The sequence below is a fragment of the Polyergus mexicanus genome, unplaced genomic scaffold (genome assembly GCF_030449975.1).
Source record: "Polyergus mexicanus isolate NDT 795.1 unplaced genomic scaffold, iyPolMexi1.0 SCAF_11, whole genome shotgun sequence".
In the NCBI taxonomy this organism is placed as follows: Eukaryota; Metazoa; Arthropoda; class Insecta; order Hymenoptera; family Formicidae; genus Polyergus; species Polyergus mexicanus.
This window is the reverse complement of record NW_027223331.1, coordinates 4,632,497-4,649,161: the sequence shown is the minus strand read 5'-3', so window position 1 is coordinate 4,649,161 and position 16,665 is coordinate 4,632,497. Positions and strand designations below refer to the sequence as shown.

The 16,665-nt window shown below is 31.1% G+C and overlaps 1 protein-coding gene across 1 annotated transcript in view; it reads left to right on the top strand.

Moving 5' to 3' along the window:
• The window catches only part of Qless (decaprenyl diphosphate synthase subunit 1 qless), a 42,037-nt gene that overhangs the window by 12,524 nt on the left and 12,848 nt on the right, over window positions 1–16,665 (top strand). Inside the window, exon 2 of the mRNA XM_070303923.1 lies at window positions 15,412–15,564. Within this exon, the coding sequence (XP_070160024.1) occupies window positions 15,412–15,564 (153 nt within the window). The remainder of the gene's footprint in view (window positions 1–15,411; window positions 15,565–16,665) is intronic.

Genomic DNA, 16,665 nt, shown 5'->3' with positions numbered 1-16,665 from the left:
ACAGCATTTATATTTTTTTATAATTAAAAGAAGGTTATTAGTTTTAAATTGAAGTAATTTACGAAGAGCTAAATAAAAAATATTGAAGTGAGAAACTGACAGATAAGAGTTAAAGCGCGGATATTGGCGCGCAAACTTGTTATGGTTAAATTTTATTAATTAATGTATATTAAAAATGTACGTTTTGGTCATATCATGACCGTTTTTTAGTCCATCTTCATTGGATGGATATAAATATATAAAGATTAGATTGGAATTTTATAACTTGACATACACAAAATTTGCATTTCAAATTAAAATTAATAATCGAAAAGAAGACTCACTAAAACCCGCGTGAAATCTGTATAAATAAGTGGACAATGTCCGAACACCGTCGCCACACGTATAACGTCGATGGTTATAATGATGACTATACAGGGTGTCCGGAAAAGTAAGACAAGAAGTCCTTTAGAGATTTGCTCGTTTTTGCTCCATTTTAGAGAAAATCGCAAAAATTCAATCTCACATTGTCAGTTGCTTCCTCGAGTTGATTGGCACCGGATAAACTTTCTGCTTCAAGATTCCTTACATATGTAAACACTCGATGTCATCCTTTACGGTGCCAATCGATTCAAGAGAGCAATTAAGAGACCTAATCATAGATGCAGTGCACGAAATATCACTAGAACAATGTCTAGCTGCAATTAATGAGGTCAGTGCTGGATGTAACGCTTGCATTGCTGCAAGAGGGCAACATTTTGAACAATATCTGCATTAAATAGATGATAACATAAATAAAATGTAAATAAATAAGTTAAAAAAAAATGAAAACTTGTTTTGTTTCCTTTTTTGTGATTCTCTCCGAAATGGAGCAAAAACGAGCAAACCTCTAAAGGACTTTCCGTCTTATTAGCTTTTCGGTCCCCTACACGCTCCTGAAGTTTTGCCATTTAAATCAGAGACACCCTGTATAATGTTCACAAGATCGATACGATAATAAAAACAACGATCATAAAGATTCAGTCAGTTTCATTATTTTTATCTTGTTTTCCTTATATATATATTGTATATTGCTGATATTATTAGAAAATATTATTTTTAAGATTTGATCCGAGCATTCGATGCGATAAATTTTAATAAGAAACAGGATTGACGGTGTGTCCGTATCGCGATGACTACTCAAGGTAAATGATATATCGATCTTTTATTCGATGATGGAACGGTCAGTTTCTCCGGGACGGGAACGGCACGCAGGTGCCCTCAATACCCAAATGTGAGTCGCAGTAAAAGTTGTGCGATTACGTACTACAGACTTGTTTTTAACCAGGTTGAACAACCATCTGGATAGCTTCTTCGCTTCGCGCGGGTCTCGATTCGAGTTCGTAAAAAAAAATGAAAATTCGCATCGACGTAACAACTGAAATACGTCTTTGCAAGAAAAAACGATTTTTTTTGTCTAAAAATAAAATTTTTAAGGAACTTTTTTTTTTTTTTTTTTTTTTTTTTTTTTTTTTTTTTTTTTTTTACCGATGGATCGTCGCACCAACTTTGATACAAAAATTAACTTTCTCCCCAGCAATTATTACCAATGATTTATCATTAGAAATTCAGATGGCTGATTTAATTTTCAACTTTTATGATTAATAGGGAATAAATAAATAAGATTCTGTCAGTCACAAGATAAACAGCCGGCCGTATATGATCGTGCGAGTTTAAGAGGCAATTACGTAATTTAATGGAGAACAACTTTTTCTCAAACACAAGAACGAAAATAATCATTTCTCATAGTTCTTTTCTTCACTAAATAAGAATTTAGTCTTCAAAATGCTCCATTACGACGCAATTTTGAAAAAAATATATTAATGTTAAAGTTATAACAATGGACTCCCTCCGTTTTTAACAAAATTTCTTATTTTACATTTGCGTTTAATCTTAATTTCTGCCACATATTTATTGAGCTGTGAAAGTAATATATATTTAATTACGTATTTAATATTAAAGAATTAAAGAAAATAATCTTCTCGTCGAATCGAGAACGAGATCCCGATGAAAAAAAAGATTGGGTCATCGTCATGTCTAGTCATGCGTGTTCATTGACTTGTCAAAGTGATCGTTTCACGTGCCCATCTTTCACGTTCGTCGCATTATTGTATTATTATCAAGCACAGAAACGACTCTAAAGACAACCATCTGTTGCACAAAAATTATATTTCCTCCAATGCTTTATTTATAAATTTTTATTGAGCCGTCAGATTCGTAAATTTTACGTATTTAAGAATTCTTGTCTCTAACAGAAAAGTGTATATCTCCACAAAATTGTTTCTCAAAATATATATAACCCTCTAAAAAAAAAATCTTTTTTAAAAGAAAGTAAAAAAACACATACCAAATATATAAGAAGATAAATATAAATTTTTTTAAATATCGAACACTGTTGACAAATTGTTGAACTATTTAAAAAAAATATGAGATTAATTCTCAACGGGGTCGGATCCAGTTTTTTTTTTTTTTTTTTTTTTTTTTATGTACTTGGCGTTACGACGCTATCGCGTCGCGTTTCGTATCATTACAAGATTGTCACTTTCCTAAACTAATAACCCGGAACAATTAGCTGCCATTCAAACGAGAGAAAGTACTAATTCGATTAAACTTCATAACGATGAGCAGACGCGCAACCTTAAATAATTCAAATCACAAAGAGAGAGAGAGAGAGAGAGCATGTTCTGGCTTGTTAAAGATTACATAAAATACACGTAATAATCCGTTGTACGATATCCACCAGTTAACCCATAAATTGCCCTATTATTTCAAGCACGAGTAGAAATGACGAAAAATCTTAGATCTACTTGTCCAGATGATGCATAAAAAAAATGTACAATTTATCGAAAAATTGGATAGAGGTAACATTGGACAATTAAAATCTAGCTACAAGTATTATATCTTAAAAATCTAAAAGCTTAGCTACAATAATAAATTATATATATATATCATATTATATTTATATTAATTATTTATATAATATATTATTATATTAATTATTATAATAATTATTATTTAATTAAATTATTTAAATAATTATTTATAAATACAAATTAATTTATAAATACAAATAAATATTAATTATTATAATAAATAATATTAAATATAATATGAATGATAAAATATTTTAGAAAAAAAAAGTCCACATTAAATATTCATATCCAATATATTCGAAACAAAATTAATAATATGAAAAAATGTATGAAAATATATAATTTATACATAGTTTTTCAATAAATTTTAATCAATCTAAAATTTTGTAAGTTTAAAAAAAAAAATGGAATATATATGTATATCAGAGACTTTCATTATTATATGACTTTGATTATTTTTTCTTATCAGCACACATATAATACATCGCAGCGCGAGAAGATATGTTTAATGAAGATGCGTGAAATCTTTCTCTTCGTGCGAACTTGAGCGAGCGCCTCTCGAGATCGAGAGTGATAGGAACTCGGACATTACACTGTATAGAGAAATGTTAGTAAAATCTACCAGCTACGCGTAGTAAATTTCACACGGAGAAGGAACCGAGGAGGAGAAAGACCCTCCTCGAAACTCTCGTCGGATTCCTCTCAAACGCTCGCCATTTATTTTACTCCCCCTTCCTTGATCTACAAGAAACTTTCTTCGGACCTGTTTGGTGACTTCCCGCCGTTTATATGCATTCCTATTAGTACACGAGTCCGACTATAGTAAGCCTAATCTTTATACGTGTCCATGATGAAAGATTTTTCCGATCGATAAGAGTTCAAATAAAAAAGACTCACGTTAAAAATACCGACGTTTATATCTAACGGTCAAGCTCTACCACAGCATATTATAACGTATGCAAACGCACATACAACGGAAGTTTGACGATATTTAAAACAGCATCTAATTATTTATTTATTTATAAACGAGAAAGAATCCCTTTTAGTCAAAGTAAATTTACCAGAAATATCCTCGAAAGTGCAGAGGCATCTATAATGTTTTAATTTAGTGCTATAATTTGTAGATTGATTTTCTCTGAGTTTTATATACTGCAAGCTGCATTTCGTTAGTAAAAAGATTAAATGAAATTTATTTATAATATAAGAAAAAAATTTTAGATACTGCAATATATTAGTCTTGGGAGGCAAAAAAAAATTGTTCTCGAAGTAACAGCATGGCTTCAAATATCTCGTCTATATCTTATGGATATATTTCGGCTGTACAATAGGCTGCAAAAAACTGTCAAATTTTAACAAAAAAAAAAAATATATTTCTTATGTTCATACTGTTTGAATAATTAAATAAATAAATCCGGATTATAAGAAAAATTAAAGTATCACAAAATAACGTCTTCGTAAAAGAAAATAGTTGTAATTAATATTCTTCCCAATTTATTATCAATAATTATTATTAATAAAAACTTTTGATTGTGAATATCTTTTGAAATCAATTGTAAGAATTTGCAGAAACAGAGAGAGAGAGAGAAAGAGAGTTTTGCATAAATATTAATTAGAGTTTTCTTAATATATGTGAAAATTTTTATTTCGTTGACAATATTTTTTCCCTTGTCAAATTTGTCAACAAGTGCTACAATACACGATTTTCCATAAGAATCAATAACTTTAGAACAAGAAACTAATAAGAACTAAGAATCATTAACTTTAAACTCAAATAATTTCCAAATCGTTAAGAGAATTATGCTCAGGTTTCGCACAGATTCCTCGGAAGAAATAATAGAACAGTCTACGAAATTTTTATGCCTCTGTCAATGTTTCGACATGTGACACATGCATCTTTAAGTCTCCTGCCCACCATTAAATATAAATTTAAAAAAAAAAAAAAATTAACCGATAAAATATGGAAATGTGTTGAAACGAAAATTCTTAACTACTCAATCTTAAGTTACCTTATGCCTGCGACGAGTCACGTTCGAACGATTGAACACGCGAGACACACTTTGTGGTGGAATTATGTGACGGGAATCTCTGCTTTCAAATTTTTCCTCGCGATAGCCCTATGGAAAGAAAAAAAAAAAACAGACGATCGAGATTCCAATATTTCTAATGAGTCGATATGTTTGAAATGTTCGTATATCCATTCATTCGTGCCACTTTGCGGCGAGTCTATTGCGAGAGGGAAAAGTGGATGACGATTGTTCGCCACGGTAAAACTATCATGGAAAGTTCTCGAGGAATGCGCGTTGGCCTTGATTATTATGTACCATCGCTCGGACGGTGGCAACTTTGTTGCACGTCCGTTTTTTCCCCCATTGTCGATTGTCTTCGGTATCTCGTGATTTTTAAGATAATCGGGATATTTGTAGGTACTTGATCCCGAATCAATGTAAAACGTATGTCTGTATTTTGAGAATTATCAACATTATTGTACGCAAGTTTGACAAAAATGTTAATTAATATTCTATTTGAATATACATAATGCGTACATCGACTGGCGAGAAGATACTCCTTTCACGCGCGGATATTCCGATCGTCGATATTATTATTATTATTATTTTCTTTGTTTTTTTTTTATCGAGTTATGCGTAAAAAAAACCAACTACGAAATTCAAAAAGAATAAAAAAAAATCCTCTGCAACGAAATGTAGAATATACTTCTAGATATCGTAGTAAGACAATAAGCGAGGCTTAAGAAGCTTGAGAAGCCAAGCTTAAGAAGATCATCGATGTAACAAACAATTATTTTACTAAAATAAATCGATGGTCAATCTTGACATTTGGACATAATCGAATCGAATGTGACGCAATTTTGGAATACAATTCCAGGTATATCGCACCCATTCCTTTCCTAGTGTGACGATTCTTCTCCCACGAAATTGTCCAAATATCCCATGTACCTCGGACAAACACGTTACGTGTCATCGTCACCTCCTAATTCCAAGTTTTATGGTATCTTGTCAGCCATATGCGGTATTTTAACGCTAACACATTTAAATCGACGTTCTTAGGAGAAGAAGAAATAGAAACTCTGATATAAACGAACGAGAAAGATATTGTGCGCAGCGTTGCGTGCCGGTACAACTTTTACCGTACGCCACGTATGGTGCCTTTGCCTCTTTCTCCAGGTCGCTTCGTATCATTTATGGTTAGCCATGTCGTGTTTTAAACGTTGCTCAGTTGAGAAAAAAACATTGGATAATTAAATCAAGAAATTTCTCAGTCGCGCGTGATACGTTTCTCCTGAAATATCCTTTTGCGGCTTTCTTCTCAACCGCGTACGAGAAAGAAGCAGTTCTCCCATGGACTCTTTATACATATGGAAATTAAACTAACGTTACATATTACGTACAGCTTGATGAGAGGATGCAGTAAGGGAACGCGATGAAAAAAATTCGATCTTACTAAGGGAATCTCTCCGGGAGGGAGGGAAGGATACCCGGTGACATGAGAGAGCGACCTTGATTCCTTCTCCGTTCGTGCATTAGAGCACGTTGCCTGCGTCCATTGGAACGGACATCGGTATCGATAAACGGCGGCGTGATTCCAGAATGTGGGTCGGCCACAGGAGAAAGTGTATTTTCCCACTCCGCGTGTCTCTTAACATTCGATTCGTGGTGAAGCTACCGTAGCCCCGGTGTCTCTCTTCTTTCCTCTTTCCTTCAGAAATAACTGGACGATTTCATTCATACACCGACTTTACCTCTTCCGTCCGGAAATACCTTTCCTTTTGAGAAAGGATTCCGACCTGTTTATCAAGATCAAATATGAAAATTAATTTTCATATCTCATCTTCATCGCTTCTATCTTTTTTTTTTTATTATTATTTTTTTATTGCCCAGATTCTCTTAAAAAAATAATTATAATATACATATATATCTAGTCTTTAATAATATACGTATAATTATTAAAGACTAGATATATATTATAATTATTTTTTTAATTAATAATATAATTATAATATGCATAATCTAATCTTTAATAATATATATAACAATTCTCAATATATAGACATATAATTTATTATATATTTAAAAAAAAATATATGTATATATGATTATATATTAGATATATAAAATATTTATATATATGTATATATATATATATATATATATGATTATTTAATATATAATTAATTTTGAAATAACTTTGAATTATTTTAAATGCGTATACATTTATGCATTAAAATTTAATATCAAAGAAAGACTTTTACACTTCCTAAAATATCTTTGGCGGATGTTAATGAAATGATTTTCCAAAGTAGATAGAGAGAGAGAATCCTCCACATATACACCGATAGTAAAGTGAAAGCTACCTTTTTTGGTAAGCAAATAAAGTACGATTATAAATGCTTTAAAGATTTGGCGACACAACACTTCGCGCGTTGACAAACGCTTGTTTCTCGAGAGAAGAGCAAATTCGTCCCGTCGAAGATCGCACGCAATAATAATACAATTTACATACGATTATTATAATTTCGATAACTCCCTTATTTTGTGATATATCGAATTATTGCAATATATCAAAATGATTGACGATGTGCGGCTTGTTTTTTTTTTGTTCTTTTTTTTTTCTAATTATATAACCCGCTCCCCCGCGCGTCCGTGTTCACATATGCAAATCTCTCGGGATGCATGAAGCGAAAGAAATTATATTTTGATCGTAAGAAGAAGGTGAAAGCGTCCTTCACACCATCGAGCTGATTGTGAGATCTTGCGCCGTCGAACGCGAATTCTTATGTCACGCGCTCGTTTTATCCGTCACGCAGACTGAACTTCAGCCTTGCACCTTCGCGAGAGAGGCGAAAAACATACGGTCAGCATACGTCCTATGATGCACGCGAGCACCGACGTAAAGGATGAGAATGACAGATGCTTACTCTCGACGATTAATGTAGATACAGGATACATAAGATAATTTTTCGTTGAATTTAGATTATTGTTTGCGCATTTTCTTAAGATTAAATCTTTATTTAGTTTGCAATTAATGAATGAAATAAATTTTTCAGCTATTTATTCTTATCTAACCGAGACCTGTATGCGATCATAAATGTGAAATATTATGTTTACTGGGGATGGTTAATTTGACTGCGCTCGCAAGTTTTTGCTCTCTCAACCGCATTTATTCGTCAGCCAAGGTTTCAGCTAATATTGTATATAGTAGTCTCTTGATGTTTCTTTCTCTTTCTTAAAGAGAAGGGATTTATATCAACAAGACAGCAACTCTAGAAGATCTACAAAATAATACACACGCTTGTGTAGAGGTTGCAAAGTCTTGCTTTCCCAACCGTGTATAAAAATAAGAGTATATTAGCCTAGAACACTATTCAGAGAGAAAGAGAGAGAGAGGGGGGGAAAGGAGAAAAATACTAAAACCGATATAAATCTCTTAAATTAACGTAACCCCATTCCTCAAAAATTAGGCTCGTATCGATATTTCTTGAAGTTCGAAAAAGTTTTGCCTGCAACTTTTTTTGATGAATTACGATTCTACATATTTTTCTACATTTCTAAATCTCTGTTTTATTTTCGTTATCTCTTTACGATGATATTTACCATATTTCCATAATTTTTATATGTCGATTTCGGAGGCCAATTTCTCAAACCTCAAGTTTTGTTTGTTTTTTAAAAATATCATTTATATCAAAGTTTGGAACAGTAATATCAAAACTGTAATAAAATTTGGGCAATCTTTAACAAATATGGATATATGTATATATCCATATATACTGGGTGGCCCCAATCAATTAGTGTAATGAAAAAAATAAATAATTGTTTAAAAAAATACATTGTAAATAATTACATACTTTTTCTTAAAAACAATTTTTTTTTTTATACTAATTGATTCGTCTCATTATTCTGTATATAAAAGTATTACGGTAAGATTATCGAAAACTAAATATTTTACGAGATATTTTAATTTTTATATCAAAATTTGTCAGATTAAAATATAAAATAACTCGAAAAGTACTTAATGGAAAAACATTTAGTTATAGTGTTTTGGAAAGCTCTCGATGTCAGCTACAAGAATACTAAATAAAAAATGGGGGTTTCCATTTAAGATTTTAAAGTTGACCTTCACATGACCTTCAAATGATTTTCCAAGGTTAAATCATTGTCACCATCTTATGGCCCCCTTGAAGCCACACAACTTTTGTCTGAAACATTTTTCTCTTCCGGGTTTGGTTTTTGAGATATTCGACTGGATGAATTAAAATGGGCCACCCAGTATATATATATAAATGTTTATTTTGAACTTTCAGCTAGAGGCTGGAAGCTACAAAAAAAAAATGGTATATCAAAATTTTTCAGTTTTTTTTTTGTGTATATATAATTTTTGATACATAATTTCTATACATAATTTTAAAAAAAGATATATATAATCATGAACTCATGAAATCGATAAAATCATTTGAAATCGATTTCAATCTGAAATCATTTGTGATTTGAAAAAAAGAAACAAGCTGGATTGGAAACCTACACATCATTTTATCTCGCAAAGTTTAAGCTCCTTTAAGTATGCGGATTTTTCAATTTTTGCTTCCTCATAGAGGAAGCTTTGTGAGCGAAATAAAAAGATAAAGAAGCGATCCTCACTAAATTCGATACCAACCATCCTTTAATGATACTCTATTTATGTAAAAAAATTTAACCCAATACTTCGAAATTTGCAAAAGTTTACAACGTATACAGACATTTCTTTAAAAAACTCAAAATTTTATAAAAAACGAACCCTTTCACCGATTCTCACCAAATTCAATACCAACCATCCTTTAATCAAAATCTATCCATGTAAAAAAAATTTAACTAGATATCTCAAAAATTGCGAAAGTTAGCGGTCGCACAACAAATCGCGTACATGCATAACATACATTATTTAAGAATATGATTTTTCGACGTTTTAGAACATTCTGAACACATTGGCATAAAAAATTGGAAAAAAAATTTTGTCACGAAAACAAAGCTTCCTCTATAGGGAAGCAATTATTTACTAGAAAAAAATCATTAAGAATAGTCTTTTTTTTTTTTAGCCGTTACACTGGTTTCCCTCTCGAGTAATGTATCTTCCTCCCACCAATCTGCCCCCTCTCTTTCCTCTCAAGAAGAAAAATTTCTGAAAAAGTGTTCTTCCTAGTTGCTAAGAAATTATGAGCAGTCTCTTACGTCAAACATCCGGCCGCCTTTTCAATTGTGACTCTTGCAACGGTTCATCATATCCTCGTTTATGTCGAGGCGATTTAACACGTCGAAGAGAGGTCGAGAAGGCCGCGACTATTTCTTCCTCCAGGCAGTGATCCCCGACCAAGTTTATAACATCGCATTGCCACAATCCAACTTGCGGACAGTCCAGCCATGTAACCTTACTTTCTCCTCTTACAGAAAAACCGGACTTAACTATTCGATGATCTACGATTAACTCCACCCAATTCCCAATACGCGTGAGAGTTTCACGCGCCAATTCTACGATCGCTGCACTGAGATTCGCAGAAGAAATTCTACACACAAAAGTTTACTCCTCATTATATATACATCCTTTCGTCCTCTTTTTATGGACAATAAAACGGATAATCGCAATACGGGAGATGTATTGATGGGGTGCGCGATTTTAATCCATATTTTCTTTACAAGTTAACTCCTTTCATCTATCAAGTGTCGCAGGTGTGATTCTTGCGACAGATGCTTGAATGAGGCCCTCGATGGACGTAACGATAGTTATTACTTCAAATCATTGATATAAACGAGCTCTTGGCTATCTTTACTTATCCCAATAACCGCAATAAAGTATCTTTATCTCTTGAATTATTTATACATCAATTGAATTTATTACAATTATAGGTGCTAACCGAGAATATATCCTCTGAGGAAAATCTCCCATAAGTATTAGCAATAATTTGTTATTTAACAAGATATTTTTTTTATCTATAAATACATTGTTGCCTATTTTTATTTATAGGATGTTTTTTTATATTATTTTAAATTTAGGTTCACAAAATCATATTTTTAATGACAGCATAATTTTGTTGAAATTGTTTGAAAAGTATTATTTTATCTCTTTTTTATTTGCTTATTAATTTTATCGTCGTTTAATCATCATTTTTTTTTTTTTAAGCCTCCCTTTTACTTTCAATACTTAATTACTCGAAAATTTTCAAACGCTTGACCATTTTGGTAGAGAGAGAAGAAAACTCGCTTTCAAAATTGCCCAAGGAATTCGTAATGCGAACATTCGGTATTTCATCGATCGTAGGCGATGTCACGCTTTTGATTTACCGATGAGAGTACACTAGCGGAATTTAGGAAAGTCGTAGCAGCTGGTTACGGTCTGACGTAGCTCTCCACTTTAAAGTTATGCCAACTGTTACGTGATATCACGTGACACAGGCGGCTTTCATAACCGTCCCCATCGTAAGATTTAGGCATTTTCAACGTCGTTAACAAAATTGATAAATCAATCGTTGCATGTGCGGGACGTATTATCAGCGGTGCGATAATTGAAACGTTTTTGCGAATCACGCGACCATGAACGAATACTTTGACGAATACTTTGACACTACTCGCTGACGATTACGTCTGCCGGATCACTCTCGCCGTACAAATATCGAATACAATTATTAAATCTATTATTGGAATAAAAATAATTATTATCGATTAAACAATCGCGAGTAGTATTGGAGAACGCGCGAGTGGATGAAGCCGATGAAAAAAAATGGTTTATTACCAGTTTATTTTAATTTTCGTTTATATTTAGATTTTTTTTTCTCTATAAAAAAATGGGCGCTTTACCCATGTAACTGGTTTCACGCTGTCGTTTATTTTTTTTTATTTTTTTCACGGACTTGAGATTTCCTTCGACGTTAGCCTTGACGTAGAATACATTCGCGAGAGAGGTAAAAGTCGGATACAGTGAACTTGCTTGTTGCCGCTACCAGCAATTATCCAGGAATATAATAATAATAACTTTACGTGCGTGCGCATGGAAATTGCTAAACACGTATCAAATGCAACGATTGCTCAACGTTGCATATCCTTCGCGACGCCTGTATCGTTTAAAAGCATCGGAACGATACTCGGAATTTTTTCGGAAAAATGAAATTGTTTATTATTATAAATAAATTATTATTAAATCGTACTTGATGTAGATATCCTTCATCGATACATTTGCATTGTTTACGGATATATTTGCGAGCGCCATGTCACGAAATAAGCGCACGATTTATTATAGAAGAATATATTAATAAATAAAATAAATAAAATAAAATAAAATAATAAATACAACATTTAATTATATATAATTATATGTACGAATTGAAATTATATATAAAAATCTAGCGACATTCTAATCTAGAGTCTAATTTTTATCTAGAGTTTTTAAATTTCACAAGAATTTGATTTCTAGGAGATTAATATTGTATATTACGTATGCAAATGACAGATATTGTTTTGTAAGACGGAAAGTTTGCAAAGAAGTGACATTTGCGAGTGTTTACAATATGCCTAGCTCGAAAAGATTCGTGCAGGGTAGTTTAATTAATTATCTTCAAGCGCTTATATACGCGCGCGTCAGACTTACAAGGTTGTGCCGGTCACCGATCATCGGCGATCGGCTTATTGCGTACACTTGTATGCTTATATACAGATCGCTATTTGCCTATCGTGACCTCGATTAATCCATCGATAAATGAATCTTTATACACCGTGTAAGATTTGCACCAATGTAAAAAAAAAAAAACAAATATCTATCATTATTATATAAATACATATATTCTTTTCTTTAATTTTATTATTATCTGCTTTTTAAACTTAAGTTGTACATGAATCTGAGATTATCTGATTATTCAGGAAGATAAAAGATACACACACGTATAATTAAACACATGTCTTTTATCAGAAAAATGATATGTAATTTATATAGAAAATTTTAACGAGCTATCAAGATTATCAAGATTATTTTCTATTATGTCAGAAGATTATAGTTTTAGTGATCTATATTAAAATAATGACATATTTGAGTAAAAGGATTAAATAAAGAAATTACTTTTTAATGGAATTTTAATTTAATAAATTTTAATTAACAAATTAAAAATTTTTACTGCTCGTTTACGCTGATACTATCGGCGCGTTTTACATAACAAAATATGGGCGAGAGTAAACCGTTATAAGACGTGATAATTAAAAGATTAGTATTCGTAATAGGCATTAAGTGAAGAATATTTCATGTAACTTAATTATACAAAATTCCATATCATATATATCCGGTTATATCTAATGAAACAGTATACTGAATGCTAAGAAATCGAATGGGGAATTCGATAACGAGAGGGGACATCGTTATGTATAGAGCGAAGGAATACTTGTCGTTCCTTAGTGTCCGAAGACGATGGGAATCGTGAAGTGTTTGTGAGAGCATCTAACATTCCATCGTTACGAAAATACTCATGGGAAAGATAGGTTTGGTCAATAATGCTTCGTAATTAATAGCGCCTACGTTTCGCACGAAGCGACCGTAGTATTTTCTATTTGAAAAATTTTGAAAAATCATTGACAAAGTATAAAGATATAAATAAATAAATTATACATGGAGAAGTATGAATGAAATTTGAAAGTTTTACATTGCATTTCAAAATAAATTTTTACTACTATTTTGAATATATATATATATATATATAATCAATTAGTATAAAAAAAAAATTGTTTTTAAGAAAATTATTTACAATGTATTTTTTTAAACAATTATTTGTTTTTTTTTTGGCACTAATTAATTTATCTTATTATTCTGTACATAGAAATATTACGGTAAGATTATCGAAAACTGAATATTTTACGAAATATTTTATTTTTTATATCAAAATATGTCAGATTAAAATATAAAATAACTCAAAAAGTACTTAATGAAAAAATACTTTATTATAGTGTTTTGGAAAGCTCTCGATGTCAGCTACAAGAATACTGAATAAAAAATGGGGGTTTCTATTTAAGATTTTAAAGTTGACCTCCACATGACCTTCAAATGATATTCCAAGGTCAAATCATTGTCGCCATCTTATGGCCCCCTTGAAGCCACATAACTTTTGTTTGAAACATTTTTCTCTTCCGGGCTTGGTTTTTGAGATATTCGACTGGATGGATTAAAATGGGCCATCCAGTATATATATATATATATATATATATATATATATATATATATATATATATATATATATCTGTTTCTTTTGATCTAAAACATGCTGTTTTAAAACTTTCAAAAAACTTATTATCAGCATAAAATGCTGATTGAAATCGTCATTTTTTTCAATTGTCTCTCTTCCCCTTTCAAAACTCGTCAACAATACTGTTCTCAAGATATAATTTATAATGTCAAAATTAATATCTTTATCATATTTAATTGTGTTAATATACATAAAGCATACATAATTTGCATAATTATAAATTGAAATTTTAAATTATAATGTGTGTAATTTATAAATGAATATAAATTATTAATTATACATTACACACAATAAATAGAATACGAATTACTCTAAAGAAAAATATTATATATAATTTTTCGTGTAAAGTTATTACACAAGAAATAGAGACAAGAAAAAAATTTTTTATTTATTATATAATTAAAACTCAGAATGGAATATTAATCGATAATATTTATTATCATTTTGCGGCAAGGCACGCAATTGGGGTATCTTAATTAGCGCTATTTTTTTTCCGAGTAGTAAGAGCTACGACGCGGCGGACGTGTCGCAAGAGTAGTAATTGCTCGAATAAGGTCAGACCAGCGACAGTAGTAAGTCGCGCGTTGCGTCGGACGTATACCGAGAGAGAGAGATATCTCAATCCTTGTGTGCAATATTAAATAATTGTCCCGTTCAAACTATTATCATTTTATTTTGCTAATCGACTCATCTAATAAACCCACTTTATCTCTCCGTGATAAACAAATAATAACATTAATTATTATAAGATTAAAAGAGCGAATTAGAAGCAGCGAGATAAATACGGGTATTTACGTTTGCTTAAAGGACAATGTGTGATAAAGTATTTCCAGTCTTTTTTTTTCACTTTTACTATTTCTATTCACAATGGCTTTTATTGAATGAAAGTCTTAAAATTATAATATATTCATATAATTACGTATTCTTTTGTAGAGGTAGAGACAATTCGGTATTACTTCATTAATTCGTATAGTTAATAAAAAATATTTTCTTTGTTCTCTTCTCTCTCTCTCTCTCTCTCTCTCTCATTTAAAATTTAATCAAATATTAAAATTTAAATAAATTGCATTACAGCTATAAGTAAAAAGATAATATTGGTAATATGTACACGGTTCTAAGAATATTTGATAGTCATGTTTGAAACCTGGGATATAGTAAATATTTGTGGTATTGCGTAGTTAATTTTTTACGGGATAATATAAGTTTATGGTCAATATTTGACGTAATACGGAGAGAACTTTCTTCTTTTTCCATTTGCAGAACAAAACGAATACGCGGGACAACAGGATAGGTCTTGCGAGGGCAACGAGCACTATGCAAACGCAGATGCCTGGATCTTTGCCCGATTACCAAATCGATCCTTATAGACTTGCGGAGGACGACCTTAAGGATATGTTCGGCGACATACGATTGGTAAATTTTATTATTATTATTGTTTAATTGCATCTGAAAAATCGTAGGATTTTTTTTTTTTTTTTTTTTTTTTTTTTTTATATATATATATATAAAATCAATGATAAATAGAATATATATAAGAATCTCTATTGTTTTCAATCTCGTTAGATTTTGTGAAAAAATAAATTATCCTCCCACATAGAACATTTTTAATGCAAGAATTATAATTATGTAATAAATCAACAATTTTTAATTATAATCATAATTATATAATAAATAAAAAAAAATTTCTCTTCTCTTAATGTAATATAAGTTTTAAACGAATATTGAAATAAATATAGTAATTTAAAAGTCTTGATGGGGACACAATATGCCATTACTGAACAAGAAATACACGAATTCATTACATAAAATAAGCCGAAGGCTATTAATCCCTATTCGTACGAGGCGATTGTCATTTACATGTACAGCCTCGAGAAACTTTCGGGAAGTAAGAGCACACGGAGTCTTAACGGCTATTTATGTAATTGACTTCATCGATATTACGTATACGCTGTATTATGAAATAGTACCGGCCAATAGTACGACGAACCTAGCGATGCGGCAAAGATGCGTGTGGCAAAAAGTGTAATTAGTAGAAAATGTGCGTGTAATCGAATTTTGATTTCACATAACGTTTCAGCTAATTCCTTACTCCTTGATCCGGAATAAAATAACTAGATTTAGACTGCACAAGTGATATCTTTGTTCCAATATTTTTACATAACGTCGCGAAAAATTACACGTATACAAAATAAAATACTCTTTTTTTAATCTTTACCATAGGCTTTTTTTTTTTTTTTTTTTTTTTAAGGGTGTGTCATATGTCAAAACATTGACAAAAACATGAAAATTTCGTAGATTGTTTTACTATTTCTGCTGAGTACATATCTGTGCAAAAGCTAAGCACAATTCTCTTAATAGTTTGGAAATTATTTAAATTTAAAATTAGATTAAATTTAAAATTTGATTTTTATGGAAAATCGCGTATTGTAGCATTTATTAACAAATTTGACAAGGAAAAAACATTGCCAATGAAATGAAATTTTTTACATATATTAAGAAAATTCTAATAAAAAT